The following is a 17,145-nucleotide window of genomic DNA, read 5'->3' as shown; positions in this document are numbered from 1 at the left end:
TCCTGAGACACCCCACTGACACCTGGAGGAGGTAAGTCAGGACTGGGAGCAGGGGGATTCTGACCCCGAGTCTCAGGGCTCATCACCCCTCTTTCCAAGGGCTTGCCTTGGGAGCACATGCCACAGGCAAGGATTTTCCGATGTCCGCGTCCCATCTCCCCAGCTAGACCGAGGTCCTCGAGAGGAGTAAAGGAGACATGGGTGCCTTCTCCATCGTCAGGGCCCTAGTGCGTGCCCGGGTCCTGCTGGCAGTCACCGCTCGGTCCCCGTCTTGCTGGTGCCGGGCCCCACGCGCCCCGTCTCCCCGCTGGGGGCTCACGTACCTTGAGAGGCATCTGGCTTCCCTTCTCTATCCGGCTGCTCTGCAGGCTCAGACCTTTCTCTTTCCGCCTCTTCTTCATCAGCTCCCGCTGCTCCTTCTGCTTGTTCTGAACCTCAATGAGCACCGTGATGAAGGAGTTCTTCACCTCCTTCTCAAACTCCAGCTCGTCCCGGCGGGCCAGCTGCTGCACCAGCTCCTCCGAGAAGTCCCGGATGGCGCCCTCCACCTGGTCCAGCAGCTCGGTCAGCTCCGACCCCGACAGGTGCCTCAGGCCTGCGGGGGCAGACGGCCCGTGGGTGACGGCTGCGTCCCAGCCATGGCCCATGCCCACCCAGCGGCTCCCGGGCGCTGCCCAGGGCTCCCCAGCTCCTTACGGGGTGGGAATTCAGGGCCGTGCCGGGAAGGAAGGGGCCTGTGTGCCAGCAGCAAAGTGAACACTGCTCTTGGGGAAACAAAGAGGGAAAAGGAAACAGCCCCCAGGGGGGCCTGTGGACCCCATTCACAAAACTGTGCATGGACAGACGTGTGGCTTTGTGATCCCAGAGTCCTCCTCCTATTTTTCCCCTGTTCCTATGATATTCCTAGTGCGAAGCAGGTGAAGGATCAGGGGGAGAAAACATTAAGAGAAGGTTTCTGGCATGTGTGCTGAGAGCAGTAGAAAGGTGGTGTTTGTCCCAAGAACAGAGCAAGATATACCCGGCCAGCAAAACAAGCACAGGGATCCAAGGCCCTCTGCACCCCTGTGGCCCTGGGTGGCGGGTGCAGATATTAGGGAACATAGGAAACGTGTGGCCGGCTGGCTACACATATTAAAAAATGCACCCCAGGGCAGCCCTGGTGGCTCAGCGGTTGAGCGCCACCTTCAGCCCAGGGCCTGATCCTGGAGAACAGGGATCAAGTACCTCATCGGGCTCCCTGCATGGAGCCTGCTTCATCCTGCACCATTATCCCTCCAGACTGATGGCTTTTGTACTCAATTTTGCCTTCGCTGTGTCACATCTTTTCCTGTGTCTCTGCTTGTGTCTCTGCCTCTCTCTCTCTCTCTTTCTCTCTCATGAATAAATAAATAAAAATCTTTTTTTAAAAAATGCAATAAATAAATAAATAAATGCACCCTGGAGGGACCCCTGGATGGCTCAGTGGTTGAGCATCTGCTTTGGCTCAGGTTGTGATCCCCGGATCCTGGGACCAAGTCCCATATCGGGCTCCCTGCAGGGAGCCTGCTCCACCCTCTGCCTATGTCTCTGTATCTCTCATGAATAAATAAATAAAATCTTAAAAAAAAATGCACCATGGCTAGTTGGTACAGAGTCTGCCATCAGAGAAAAGGAAAGGGAATCTGAGATGCTGCAATACAGAGGACTTTATCTTAAGTTTTTGTCCCTTAAGATTTCTTCATTGAAAATAGATCGGGGGTGGGGGGAGTGTGTCCTGTTGGCTCTGTTTGTAGAGCATGCAACTCTCGGTCCCAAGATTAGGAGTTCAAGCCCCAGGCTAGGCAGAGAGCCTACTTACAAAAAAAAAAAAAAAATTGACTGGAATGGGGGTTTGGGTGGAACATCTTTTCAAATTGGTCCCTAACATCTTTTGTTTCTGCCCCAGAATCCATTTTGCTTTTCTGTTCTGTTTCTGCTGTGGCCTGTGGATGTGCTGACTCGGTTCGACCTCCTCCTTTATTCTGCTCTTTGGAGCTGTCCTCCTCCTTCTGCGTTTGCCATTTCACTGTGCACTTCAGCTGTTTTCCGGAGTCTTCCGCCGAGCACGGCTATGTTTGGGGCCTTTGTGTGGCTGAGAACGGCCTGAATGCAGCTCTGCAGCCAAATCTGCCCCATCATTCCGAGCACATTCCTTCTGCTTTTGCCCTCGCCCAGCCTCTACTCCCTTAGGGTCACAGGGTCTCATTTTCAGGACACATTTCCTCAGATCAGGCCTCGATTTTTACCACCACTCCATCCGGGGTCTGGACCTAGACACCTGCCCAGCCCTCCTTCCCTTGGCGGCGAGCATGGGCCCCTCCTGCAGCATGGGCACCATTATCCCTCCAGACTGATGGCTTTTGTACTCAATTTTGCCTTCACTGTGTCACATCTTTTCATTTCACGCCTCATCCACCTCTTTCTTTGCGTGATCATAATTACCATGAACCTGTGTCAGAGAGCTAACACGACACAGATCAGGAGTGTGGATTCTGGAGTGAACCTGCCTGGCTTCACATGTGGGCTCCACCCCTCACCACCTGGATGTGATGTCAGGGCAGATACAAATAAAAAATAGGAGGCTTGGCTCTCCCTGCTGAAAATAAGGACAGCGAGTTTCTCTCCCCTTCACCTGCCTGTTCTTTGTGAACACCCTCCTCTGTCCTTTGCAGATGGACACCAATCATTTTAATGGCAAAATAAGCCTCTTGTCAGCTTCGGGACTCAGGAATGTTTCCTCAAGCACCCGGGAGTCACAGGTTGGAAAAGTAATCATCGAGGAAGATGACAGGCCCCTAACTAGTCACCCTTCTCCAGATTGCTAAACCGATTTAATGAAATGGGTTGTATCCACTTAGCTGCAGACGAGAGTAGGATTTCTTTCTGGCTTTGCAATCCCTTTAGCGACTTGCCTGTGATGGGCACTCGGTTCTGGCTTAATACTTTTTCAATAGTAAAATTGTTCTCTTTCTCTTCTTCTGTGGAGAGGTTTTCTAGGTGGGCAGGAGATTTTGGTGTTTTTTTTTTTTTTTTTTTTTTAAAGATTTTATTTATTTATTCATGAAAGACACAGAGAAAGAGAGAGAGACAGAGACACAGGCAGAGGGAGAAGTAGGCTCCATGCAGGAAGCCCAACCCGGGACTCTATCCCGGGTCCCTGGGATCACGCCCTGGGCTGAAGGCAGCGCTAAACTTCTAAGCCACTCAGGCTGCCCTAGATTTTGTTATTAATTATATTTCCCCAATAGTGGCATCGAACAAGTCACTTAGCCTCTCAGCATACTCAATTACCCCAATCCTAATGGAGTTGGTGTGGGGATGAAATGAGATTATGCACAGAAATTCTTTGAACAGGGTCCGGCACATGGCGGGCGTTCCAAAAATATCAGCTCTCGTGATTATTACCTTTTTTGTTGATTTTATGGTAGTATCATTTTAGACAGCGGGTTTCCGATTTCTTCTACTTAATCTGCTTTAGTCTTGCTCTTTGGTTAGTTTTACTATTTTGATTTTGCTTGATTGCCTTTCCCCCATCCCACCCCCCAAAATTGCTAACTTCTGTCCTGACAACCAGTTGGAAAGGCATTGCCAACTCCCTGGATTTGAGGTCCTATTAAGCTACATGGGAAGCCTGTGCCCACGGCCTGGCCTGCAGGCAGCAGTGTTCATCGTTGGCACACCCACCTGCCAGGCCCCTCACCTTCGTAGGACCAGTTGTTGTTGAAGGTCTGGGTCAAGGCCTGCATCTCCTGCAGGAGGACCGAGTCTGCCTGGGAGGAGGTTTCTCCCTCATCCTCCTCTTCTAGAACCTCCTCTTCTTCCTCAGGGTCTGGGGAGTTCTGCATCATTTCTTCAATCTCCTCAATCACCTGAAGAAGGTACGCAAGAGAATGCTAACTCTGTTCTCTGCTGGAGGAACATTCCATCTCGAATTTTGATCAGTTAAGGGTATTTCTACATTGCTGCCTGTAAAATTCCTAAAGCAATATTGTTATTTAATACATATTGAACAATAATAAAAATAGATCTGACCAAAGGCTTCCATACACTCTCTCATTAATGTAAGGTACTCTTTCATGTGCAATCTCTTCCAAGAACACCATTTAGATGAGTGCTTTATTGAAAATAAACTCCTCTTTCGGGAAACAAAGCAGAGCTGCCTAGAAGGGAACATCTACTTCAATCTGCTGAGCACTTCATTTCTAAGTGGGAAAGTACTTTATCCACCCAATTTTAACACAAAACCCAGTCCATTAATTGCTCACAGTGCTTACGCTGTTCCTAGAACAACTCAAAATGGGGAGACTTTTTTATGTAGAGGAAATTTCTCCAGAAGTCACCTAGATAGAAACTAAAGCTTCCCAGCCACCAGGGCAAACCAGGATGAGAAAATAACAAAAGGATAGGTAGGGTCTGGAGAGCAGGAAAGAGCTGAGAAACCCAGCCGTGATCTAGACTCTTAATACAGATCAGCCCCTAGAAGAGAGAGCTAAATCAGAGGACTGCCAGAGGAATATGGGCAAGCTGCTCCGTTCATTAATTGTTTACACATAAAGAAAATGGAAGAGGCAAAGATAGCATGAAAGGCATCCGCAGATGGGTCTGGTCACGACCGGGCACGCATACATTTGTCTGTCCTCGATTCTGTGATGGATTCAGGCTCCAGACCAATGGGCTGTGCTCTCCCTGAGGCAGGCTTTTCTTCCTGTTAGCTGGACCAAGGACGAGCGGACTGAGTTAACCACCTGGAGAATTTCTCTTTTAATCCCACCCCGTCTCACCTCCACTCAGCAAATTTAGGGGATATTTAGTCTTTGCTTACCGACAGCCTTTATAAAATGCAAGCCAATGACAAACCCCCTTTACAATTATATGGTTGAGTTTCTTCTTCTCCCAGAGTACTTATCACTGACTTTGAATTACTGAATTGTTTCTTTACAATTCACAAGAATAACTGTTAGCCCCAATTCTCTTCCTATCTGGTGCCCTCCAATCTCTTGATCCTTACCTGTTTACATCTATCTGCATTTTTATCACAGATAGGAAAGAGTTCCTTTTGCTGAAAAGCACTTTCTGGCACCAAAGGCTCCTGGTGGAGCTTTTTCAGAACTACTTTGTCAACAGTGTGTATGGTGCCTGTCCCCCAAGTAATAAATGACTCAAGCCACAATATAACTAATTCAATCAAATGTCAAACACTACCTTTTTTTTTTTAATCTTTTTTTTAACAAAGACACAACTGTCCATTAAGACTCCTTCTAGAAGGCTCGATATTTTGGGTGTTCTATGAAATATGAGAAAATACTCATCATACAACAGTCACTTCTATTTTTGCAAGAATAGGTATTTGGGATCTTTTATTTAAGCGTCTTGACTCTTAATGAGATTGTACTCAGAGGCTTAGCAAGAAGCAAAGCCAGTCAACACTGGGCCTCTTTCTGGCTGTAATCAAACACAAACCCCACCCAACCCAAGGGTCAGGAATTATGTTCCTATTTACTGCAGGTGGGTAAACTGAGACATAGAGAGAAATGAAATCCCTGCTCAAAGACACTAGGAGTCATCGACATAGCCACGGCGAGACCATGTATTTTTCTTCTGCTTTAAATGGACATGACAAGTATGTACTTAAACTTTTTCTTGATCCAAAGAACAAAAAGTCCCAAGAACCAAGAGAAATATTCATACCTGATCTGCTGTGAGTAGAGGCTCCTCATTGATACCAGAATCATGTTCACTCTTCTCATTGAACTCTTCCTCTTCTTTCTCATGGATCTGAAGGGGGGGGTGGGGGGTGGAATTCTGATTGATCATCAGCAGAACTAGGGTTCTGTTTACTGTCTGGTCTCTAGAACAGAGGACACAGACTGAGAGGCCCCTCCGGCCATCCACTGTGTGACGAGGGAATCTGAAGAGATGCCCAGAGTTTCATCAAATTTCAAACACACCCTTTCTGTGCAACATGCATCCCTGAGTCCAGCGCCGTCAAAAAGGACAATGAGGGATGTCTGACTCAAAGGGAGGAGCACTGCTCTTTAACCCACAGGTAGATTGTCCCTGCGTGAACAAGGAGCCTTGTCAAGGTGAGTGATGCCACAACCATTTCCTGCAGCCAAGGCACTCTTATTTATATAAGGAGTTTCAATCCGGGCTCCCCCAGATTGAAACAACTTCCTCTGGGGGTTGTTTCCAGAGTTAGTTGTCTGAGGCATTTTAAGGGGTACGCTGTTCTGGTTCAGAAAGTTAAGCTTTTAGAACCTGATGCAATGCCATCCTGTGACTGGAATCTAGGCAGGGTGTCACAGCTGCTAAGGATGCAGTGAATCCATACGGGACATGCCACAGAACCACCTGACCACACGAATAGAAGCACACACCAAACAACAAAAAACATAGAAACATGTGCCCTGTTCCTCCAAAATTCCACAATGCCAAGTAAAATTCTGATAGTTCACAACCACTAAGAGTCTAGATGTTGAAATCCACCAAGATAGTCACAGCATATCTGGCTTTACTAATCACATCCCTAACGGCCACAGTCTGGCATTTATGTTCAAATCCGGCACAAAATAAACCACTAAACCACCTAACCCTTTGCCTATGTCCAGAAGTCTACTTAGAAAGTCCTCTGGGGGCTGGCAAAGAGAGCCTCCAGGAAATCTTGCTGCAGAGACACCTCTTATCCAGGAATCAAGTTTTACGTGCTCCTCGATAGCTGGCATGCTGATCTGCCTCCTTCCTGGAGATTACACTTCCCCTGCTCCAATAGAAAACACCCAGTTTCATCCCAAGCAATCATGTCAGAGATAATCTGTCCTCAGAAACTTCTCCCCTATTCCTTGAGTCCCACCTTGGCAAACTCCCCTGACGAAACACATCACCTTCTATCTACGTTTGCTTAAAACCAGGACTATGTCATTAAAAAATTAATCAAATGTATCTCAAATGCCATCTGCGCTCACCCTGGATAAGGGGCAGGGCAGGGAGGTAAGGGGATCATTTGAGGGGCTTGTGTGCCAGATGGCGACATCTATTTCTGCTGGCGAACCCATATGCTCCTCTCTCTGCCAAGTCTACCACCTGTGGTAGCAGCCTGGCTTCCGCACATCCCGCTCTACAGAGCAAAGCTCTTGAAGCCACAGTTTGTTCACAACCACACTCCTAGGGCAAACCTTCTCAGGGCCAGAAAGGCCTGTGCTGGAAGTTAGGCTCACCCTGGGAAACAGAGTTGTTTTCTGTTTGGATTCTTTTTTATAAGCGAGTGTTAAGTCTATAACCAGAATTTTTTTTTTTTTGACAGTAAGTCTATTCTAAAAATGGAAGGTTTACGTTTTCTGAGATATGGCCAATTTTCACTGGCTGTTAATAGTGCATCGTTGAGCTAAGCCATCTCCCTTCACGAGGCCTTCCGTCTGAGTTCCATGCTGAAGGTGGAGAGGGAGGTTCTAGTTTAAATGATAGTGAACCTGAGTGGTGGCATGGATGCCTCTCGGAGGGAGCTTTCTTTCATCTCCCCATTTCTGGCACAAAGCTGACAGGTCTCATTTGTCAGGCTTGGGTAAAAAGAGACCTGAAAATCAACTATAATCAATGACAAGTGGGCAGCCGGGGTGGCTCAGCGGTTTAGTGCCACCTGCAGCCCAGGGTGTGATCCTGGAAACCCAGAATCGATTTCCACATCGGGCTCCCTGCATGGAGCCTGCTTCTCCCTCTGCCTGTGTCTCTGCCTCTCTCTCTGTGTTTCTAATGAATAAATAAATAAAATCTTAAAAAAAAAAATGACAAGTTACTCTGAGTTCCTAGTATTGTGGGAAGTGCACCTACGCCACATTTTCTCAGACCTCAGAAGTCTGCCATTAAAAAGTAAAATGAAAGGAGAAGCAAACACAAAAGTATCTGCAGAAAGCCCTGGCTCCTCCACTCTCCCGTGTGTGAATGATTCCCTGCCTCTACTTCCACGACATCGGCCCCCTCCATGGCCTTCCTCCTCCCTTTTGGCTCTCATGCTCCCATCCTTCCCCACCCTCTCTAGGGCTTGTCCCCCATTTTTCCCCAGTCCTAGCCAGATTCTTTTCCACTCTAATAGTTTCTGTCACTTCTCAATGAGCCCTCTTTCCTTGCAAATTTACAGAATCCCTACCTGCCCTTTGTTACGAGGACAATATCTTGTGCAGAGGGTAAAGCAGGGTGAGGACTAACACGACAAAAAAAAAGTTTTGAGAAATGATGGCACTTATGTATACGGGTAGGATCACGTGAGTTACACACACATGCACATGGAGGAGTACATTACACTTTTATTCTTAACATAGGACAGAGACCTAGAAATCGCTACGGGGAGTTCCTTTAGCCTCTGGTGTAACAATGGGAAGGCCAAAGGCACAAACAACCCTCAGGCCAGGTCATCTGGGGCTGAGTTTCTGCATAGACTAAAACTCAAGTTGTGTCCATACTGTAGAAGTTGAACTATGGCTCTTCCAAGAAAAAATCACTCTTCCAAGTGACTTCTTTCCAGAACGGAGAAAAGAAGACCTCAAGCCAGGAAAGGTCTGGCCATCCTTCTCAGCAAGCTGTTTCTTCCTCCTGCTCTCAGTAAAGGGTGTGCCCTTAAAGCCATAATGTGGTAGCTTAAAGCCTGACAGTTAATGCAGGGAACCTTCCCTGGAGCCTAGAATGCTGCTAAATCTTGCCGCACAGTAGTCTGAGTGAGGACTCCAATGACACTGAGTCCTTGTGTTCAATAGTGACTATTAGCCAGTGTCTCTTGGCAGAGCAATCCAGATGATTCTATTCACAATAAAGGGAGTCTCTACTGCATTATATTTCCCTGCCCTTATCACAATTGTTCCACATAGGTGGTTGCCTTTCGACCAGAATTAGAGAACGAAGGTCTATTTTCACCTTCCGTGAAAAAAAAAATCAACATGCACCCAGCCCAAGGAAAGGACAGCTACATCCTTTCATGCTTGTGAACAACCAGGAAACATCTGTGTGGGGTTAAGTCAACGCCTCTGAATCCCCACGGTGAGATGCACCAGAGCACAGCAAACAGCATGTAGACAACAGACGTTTCTTGAAAGAATTAATGAACAAGGAGGAATGGTAACACTATCACCTCATATAGTCAATCCACCACCAAATACAACTTAGCTGCTCTGTTACCTGGAAAACAGAAGGGCGGAATGCACTGTCCTGAACTGTCTTTCCTCTTGTCCAAGACAACCACCACCTGCTATTAATTACAGTCATAGGGATGAAAGAGACCATCTTTTATATCAGTCAGGAACAGAATATTGATTAGTTGAAAAACCCAATAAATGTGGAGAATTGTAAATAATGATACTACTATATAGCTTGAGCATATTATTTTGACCTAAAAATGTAAGCATATACTTATTTTTTCCCCAAGCTCCTAAAGTAAGGCCAACACCTTATTCTCCATGATAGGTCTTTGAGTAGAGGTTCCACATTGTCTTTCTTCTTTCATCCACACTAGAACACAATTTTATTTTTAATTTATTTATTTATTTGAGGAAAGAGACAAAGAGAGCATGAGCAGGAGGGGCAAAGGGAGAAACTCAAGCAGACTCCATGCTGAGTGTGTAGCCCAACCCTGGGCTCAATCTCACAGCCCTGAGATCATGACCTGAGCCGAAATCAAGATTTAGAAACGTAACTGACTGCAGCACCCAGGCACCCTAGAACACATTTTTTTTTTAATGGTGTCCCATTTCCTTTCTTTTTTTTTAATAGCAGAAGGAAGACACATAGATTGAGCACACACATTTATCTCCTCTTCCTCCTGATACCCTACTAAAGTGAGTGCAAAAGGGCCAAAAGGGAATATTGCACAGGTACAAAATGAACCCAAGGAAAGACAACAGCAAACAAGATGCTAGAAAGCAGATGTTTAGCTAGTAGCCTAGAGGGTTTAAGCCCAATGAGAAGAAGCTTCCCAAAGTATGTGCTCCAAAAATGATGAAAGGCTCTGGAATTGGAGACTTCGAGGGGCACAGGGAAGTGGGGCTGTAAAAGGAAGGATCTGCCAGGATTCTTCATAAGAGCAGTGAAACCCCAGGTTTCTTCTCCTGTCCCACGTAGAGAGGCAACTACTGCCCTCTCACCATCAAAAGAAGTGGAGATTTTATTCTTGAGCTAAGGAAGACCTGGACTCAATAGACACCAGGCCACCTGTAAGCTGGGGAAAGGGATCTTACCCCAAACAGAGGGATTAAGTGTAAGTCTACATACTCACCAGAGACCCTCAGCCTCCTGCCCTGATTAGGCTCCAAGGATGCTGGCAGTCAGGCTTATGCTCCTCAAGCAAAACAATGGAGGAATTCACTTAGTGGTCAGTACATTTCTGTTACACGCCCAAGAAAAAAGACCTATAGATACATGCTAATATTTGGAGTCTCCAAACAAATGACCAGGTCCTTACTGATTGCTACAGTGGGGACTAGCAAGAGACAAGCCCTGCCCTCACAGGAAAAGCTCTGGGAGTCTAGTCTCACTTTTAAATATGCCCAAGGATTGTCAAATATTTGCAGATAATCCCCAACATGAAAACAGGGACTAAAACAAATACAAAGGAAAGGTAAATCAAAAGCAATACAGAGGGCAGAAGAAACTCCTTCCTATCATTGCTGCCCTCACAGGAACACCAAGAAAATATTACTTCCTTAAAACAGGCTTATTGGGGCACCTGGGTGGCTCAGGTGGTTAAGCATCTGCCTTCACATTCAGGGCATGATCCTGGGGTCCCGGGATTAAGTCCCACATCGGGCTCCCTGCATGGAGCCTGCTCCTCCCTCTGCCTATATCTCTGCCTCTCTCTCTGCGTCTCTCATGAATAAATAAAATCTTTAAAAAAAATAGCTTGTTTAGTAGAATTAATTTTTTTAAAAATTTTTTAAAACAAGAAAGAGTTCTTACAAATTAAAATTATGGGGGCTCCTGAGTAGCTCAATCAGTTAAGCATCTGCCTTCAGTTCGGGTCAGATCATGATCCCAGGGTCCTGGGATCCAGTCCCATATTGGGCTCTCTGCTCAGTGAGGAGCCTGCTTCTCCCTCTCCCTCTGCCTGCCACTCCTCCTGCTTATTCACTCGCTCTCTCTTCCTCTCTCTTAAATAAATAAAATCTTTTAAAAAACAAAAAAAGAAATTTAAATTATGGTAGCAAAACCTATTTTCAGTAGAAGAAATGAAGATAAGGCTGAGAAAATCACCTAAAGAGCAAAACAAAGTAAGTCAATAGAGGGGAGAAAAAGCAAAAGACAGATTTAAGTCCAACACTTGAATAAAAGGAATTCCAAAAGCAAAAACAGAAGAGACAGTCTCTTTCAGCCACAAAAGAGTAGCTAGTACTGGACTTACCCTGCCACATACAACTATAAATCTGGACAAAAATCTAAGAGCTGATTGTTTTGAGGCACTGGGCACAGACAGTACAAGGCTGTGATCATTGAAATAAGGGAAAACATGAAATAAATGAAAGCTGAGAATCTGTCACCTGTGAACCAACACTACAAGAAATACTACAGAAAGTTTTTTGGCCTGAAAGGAAATGATTAAAAATCAGATCTACAAGAAAACATAAATAACACCAGAAATGGTAAATATTTTTAAATTGTGGTTTTTTACTTCCATTTAATTTCTTAACTGTCTAAAACAAAAATAATAACTTGTGTTGTGGGGTACATAATGTGGATTGAAGTAAAATGTATGACAACAATAACACAAAGGATGACAGGGATACATTTATACTGTTGAGAGTGTGTTACATTTTATGTGAAGTAGCATAATATTAACCCTAAATTGACTATGATAACTTAATAATGCAGAATATAATCCTTAGAATAGTCAGTAAAAAGCCAAAAATAAAACAAACAAACAAACAAAAAAACCACACACAGAGAGAGGTATAGCTAAAATCCAATGGAAGAAAGAAAATGGAATACCAAAAAGTTTGATTAACCCAAAATAAGGCAGGGAAGGTGGAACAGAGGAAAATCAACAACAATAAAAAACCCAGATAGGACAAATAGAAATGCAAGATCATACCCCTAAACACAAACTATTAAAGTTACTTTAAGGCAGCCCGGGCATGATCCTGGAGACCCGGAATCGAGTCCCACGTCGGGCTCCCTGCATGGAGCCTGCTTCTCTCTCTGCCTGTGTCTCTGCCTCTCTCTCTCCCTGTGTCTCTCATGAATAAATAAATAAATACAAATTTCAAAAAATAAAGTTACTCTAAATGTTAATGAACTAAATGCTATGCAAATTAATTAAACTCAATAAACCAAAAAGCATAGATATGCAATCTATGAAAGATACACTTTAAACGTAAAGATACAGACAGGTGACAGGTGAAAAGTAAAAGGATTGATAGAAACATGATGCCATCTAGTAACTACCACTAGTAATTATGCTACTTGGGGTATTTACCCAAAGAAAATAAAAACACTAATTCAACATGATAAATGCACTATGATTATTGCCGCATTATTTACAATAGTCAAGGTATGGAAGCAGTCCAAGTGTCTATTGATAGATGAACGGATAAAGATGTGGTGTGTGTGTGCATGTGTGTGTTTGATGAAATATTACTCAACCACAAAAAAGAATGAGATCTTGTCATTTGTGACAACATACATGGACCCAGAGGGAAAGTGAAATAAGTGAAATAAGTCACACAGAAAAAGGCAAATACCATGGTTTCACTTATATGTTTAGTAATCTAAAAGTCGAAACAAAAATAGAAACACTCATAAATACAGAGAACAAACTGGTGGCTGCCAGAGGGAAGGCTGGCAGGTAGGAGGGCATGGGCAAAAAAGCTGAAGAAGGTTAAGAGGTACAGACTTCCAGTTATAAAATAAATAAATCATGGGGAGCCTGGCTGGCTCAGTTGGTAGAGCACATGACTCTTGATCTCGGGGTTGTGAGTTCAAGATCCATGTTGGGTGTACAGCTTACTTAAAATTAATCAATCAGTCAGTCATGAAAATTAAAAGTACAGCAAAGGGAATATAGTTCATAATATTGTAATAACATTAATGACACCAGATGGTAACTACACTCATCACAGTAAGGATTGTGTAATGTATAGAATTGTCAACTCACTATGCTATGCACCTAAAAAGAGAACTAATTTAACATTGTACACATCAACTATACTTCAATAATAAAACTTAAAACACAAAAATAAATTATAATGGATAAACAGACCAAAAAAATCAGCTAAGATCTAGAAAAATTCGACAATACTATAAACCAACTTAATCTAGTTGACCTTTGCAGAACAGTACAAATAATTACAATAATTACAGAATATACATTCTTTTCAATGGAACATAGTGCATTCCTAATAGGATACAAAATAAGCGGGGCTGCATATCAATCCTAATATATTTTAAAATATTGAATTGGTATATATTGTGTTCTCTGACAGATTAAATAAGAAATCAGTATGAAATGATAACTATAAAATCCTCAAATATTTTGAAGTTAAGCAACATACGCCTAAACAACCCATAGGTCAAAGAAGAAATCACAAGAGAAATTAGAAAATATTTCAAACAGAAGTCTGAAACACAGCAGAAGTAAAAACACACCATATCAAAATTGTGAAATTCAAGTAAAGCAATGCTTAAAGGAAACATTTTTTTTAATTTTAAGATGCTTATGTCACTGCTGGTCTGAATTTTTGTGTCTTCCCAAAATTCAATTGTTGGAATCTTAATGCCCAATGTGATGGTATTAGAAGGTGGGACCTCAAGCATTTGCTTAGTTCATGACAGTGGAGCCCTCATGAATGGGACTGGTACCGTAGAAAAGAGGCTCCACAGAGATCCTGAGAACCCTTGTACCTTGTGAGGACACAGCTGGAAATTGGCAGGCTGCAAGCCAGATGAGAGCCTTTACCAGAACCTAATCATGCTGGCACCCTGATCTTGGATGTCCAGACTCCTTAATTGTGAGAAATAAATTTCTGTTGTTTATAAGTCACCCTGTCTGTGGTATTTTGTTATAGCAGCCTGGGTGGACTAAGACAGTTATTTTTAAAGTTTAAAATCTGCCCTAAACTCTCACCTTAAGAGGTTTAGTAAAACCCTAGTAAATGTAAGGAAGGAAGCAAGCAAATAATAAAGTTAAGGGAATAAATCAACAAACCAGAAAAATGAACAAGCAACAGAGAAAAAAAGAAACCAAGAGTGGTTTCCTGGAAAGATTAATAAAAGTGATAAGCCACCCCCCCCAAAAAAAAAGTGATAAACCCATAACCAGACTGAAAAGAGAGGAGGGGAAGGAGTGGGAGAGAAGGAGAAAGAAAACACAAATTAACAGATCAGAAATAAAAAGGAGAACATCCTATAGATCTTACTGACATTAAAATAATAAGCACATATCATAAACAACTTTGTGGTCAATACTTCAATTACTTAGATTCAATGAAAAAATTCCTTGAAAAACACTATTTACCAAAATCAACTCAGGAAGAAATAGAAAATCTGAACACTCCTATATTTATTAAAGAAATTGAATGCATCATCAAAAACCTTCCACAGAGAAAACTGGTCCAGATGGTTTCGCTGGTGTAGTCTACTAAACATGTAAGGAAGAAATAATACCAATCTAAGACAAACTCTTTTGGAAACTAGAGAAAGCAAAATTCCCATTTCATGTCATGACATTAAACAAAAGAAAATTGGGCAGCCCAGGTGGCTCAGTGGTTTAGTGCCGCCTTTAGCCCAGGGCCTGATCCTGGAGACCCCGGATCAAGTCCCACATCTGGCTCCCTGCATGGAGCCTGCTTCTCCCTCTGCCTGTGTCTCTGTCTCTCTATCTCTGTCTCTCATGAATAAATAAATAAAATCTTTTTTAAAAATAAAATAAAGAAAAGAAAATTACAGAAAAAGATTCCTTGTGAACATAGATGCAAAAATCTTTAATAAAGGGGCAGCCCCAGTGGCACAAGGGTTTAGCGCCGCCTGCAGCCTAGGGCGTGATCCTGGAGACCCTGGCTGAGTCCCACGTCAGGCTCTCTGCATGGTGCCTGCTTCTCCCTCTGCCTGTGTCTCTGCCTCTCTTTCTTTCTCTCTCTCTCTCTGTGTCTCTATGAATAAATAAATAAATAAATAAATAAATAAATAAATAAATAAATAATCTTTTTAAAAAATATTTAATAAAATATTAGCAAATCAAAACCCACATTATATAAAATGGATATTATATCATGACTAAGTGGGGTTCATCTTAAGAATGAAAGGTTAGTTTAAGATTTGAAAATCAATTAGTGTAATTCACATTAACATAACAAATTGATCTAATATATAAATTGATCTATGGATTTAATATAATACAGTCACAGTTGAATTTCCAGCAACTTATAGAAATTAATTAGCTGACTCCAAAATTTATATGGAAATGCAAAGGACCTAAAATAGCCAAATAATTTTAAAAAAAAGAACAAAGTTGAAAGACTTATACAGTTTACCCTTGAACAATGCAGGGGTTAGGGGTGCAGATGCCCTGCACTGTTAAAAATCCACATATAATTTTGACTCCCCCAAAACTTAACTACTGGTAGCACACTGTTGATGGAAGCCTTACTGATAATATAGACAGTTGATTAATACATATTTGGGATTTTAAATGTATTATATATTGTATTTTCACAATAAAATAAGTTTGAGAGAAGATAATGTTATGAAGAAAACCATAAGGAAGAGAAAATATATTTACAGTACTATATTTCCCAAAAAAAATCTACATGTAAGAGGTCTCATGCAGTTCAAACCCATGTTGTTCAAGGGTCAGCAACTGTACTACTTTATGTTGAGACTTATTACAAAGCTACAGTAATTAATACACCATGGCATTGGCCTAAGATAGACACACATCAATGAAGCAGAATAAAGAATTCAGAAATAGATCCACACATATATGGTCAATTGATTTTCGACAAAAGTGCCAAGACAATATAATAGGGAAAGAATAATACCTCCAATTAGTAGTACCAGAACAAGTGGATAGTCATACACAAACACACACACACACACACACACACACACGAACTTTGATCCTTACCTCACACCATATACAGAAACTAACTTGAAAGGAATCATAAGCCACAGAACAGCTAAAACTATAAAACTTCTAGAAGACTTAAGAAAAAAACTCTCAGTGACTACCTAAATACCGCCTAAGAAGCACAAACTATAAAAAGAAAAAAAAAATCAGTAAACTGTGCTTCATCACATTTAAAAAACATTTGACCTTCAAAATATGTTAGGAAAGTTAAAAGGCAATCCGGAGAATCCATAGATAAGAAGATGTGCATAAACCAAGTATCAGACAAAGGACTATGTCTAGAATGTATATGTTAGATTAATTAAACAAGGAGGCCATTGGACTGAGGTGGTTTCAGTGCCTTAGTAGCCCGCCAAGCAAACCAAAACCAAAGCCTCTAATGCCTCAAGGTTAAGAATTCAAACCAAAGAACAACCAATCACAAACAGCCAACTGGGCTTTCCCAAAGAATTACAATCCTTTAGGCTATAGTCAACCAAATATCATCCTTCCTTTGCTTTCACCTTTTCTATATAAAAGTCTGTCCCTCTAGTTCCTGCTGAAGTAACTCCTCACCACTTTGGGCTTGGTGCCATCCTATTTGATTTTACTCACATAAACTCTTAAAAATTTAGTATGCCTCATTTTATCTTTTAATATAAGGAACCATAAAATCTTAATAAGAACACATACAACCTATTAAGAAAGTGGGCGAAGGATTTGAACACACTGAAGAAGACACACAGATTATTAATAAGTACATGAAAAGATGTTCAGTACCATATGTTACTAAGGACATGCAAATTTAACCAAAATAAGATACCTACTCAAATGTCTAAAATTTAAGAGGCTGTCCATAACAAGTGTTAGGATGTGGAGTAATTGGAGCTCTCACACTGGAAAATAGTTTGGCAGTTTCTTAAAAAGTGAAACATACACTTACCATATCACCCCAACATTCCACTTGTAGATTTTTTACCCAAGAGAAATGGAGACGTATGTCCACAAAGAGACTTAGGCAAGAATATTCATAATAGTTTTATTTACAATAT

At 42.4% G+C, this 17,145-nt stretch overlaps 1 protein-coding gene across 6 annotated transcripts in view; it reads right to left on the bottom strand.

Moving 5' to 3' along the window:
* Nucleotides 1–17,145, bottom strand: part of FEZ1 (fasciculation and elongation protein zeta 1) — a 43,351-nt gene that overhangs the window by 8,570 nt on the left and 17,636 nt on the right. For 5 of the 6 annotated variants that reach the window (XM_041773100.1, XM_041773096.1, XM_041773099.1 and 2 more), the window contains exons 4-6: nucleotides 5,707–5,793; nucleotides 3,719–3,887; nucleotides 324–595 (exon numbers count right to left, since the gene is read on the bottom strand). In XM_041773100.1, coding sequence (XP_041629034.1) covers nucleotides 324–595; nucleotides 3,719–3,887; nucleotides 5,707–5,793 — 528 coding nt within the window. The remainder of the gene's footprint in view (nucleotides 1–323; nucleotides 596–3,718; nucleotides 3,888–5,706; nucleotides 5,794–17,145) is intronic. The other variant, XM_041773101.1, reaches the window with a different exon arrangement.

This window comes from Vulpes lagopus, chromosome 10, assembly GCF_018345385.1.
Source record: "Vulpes lagopus strain Blue_001 chromosome 10, ASM1834538v1, whole genome shotgun sequence".
NCBI classification, from domain to species: Eukaryota; Metazoa; Chordata; class Mammalia; order Carnivora; family Canidae; genus Vulpes; species Vulpes lagopus.
The sequence above is the reverse complement of the archived record's forward strand: the minus strand, read 5'-3'. Positions and strand labels throughout refer to the sequence as shown.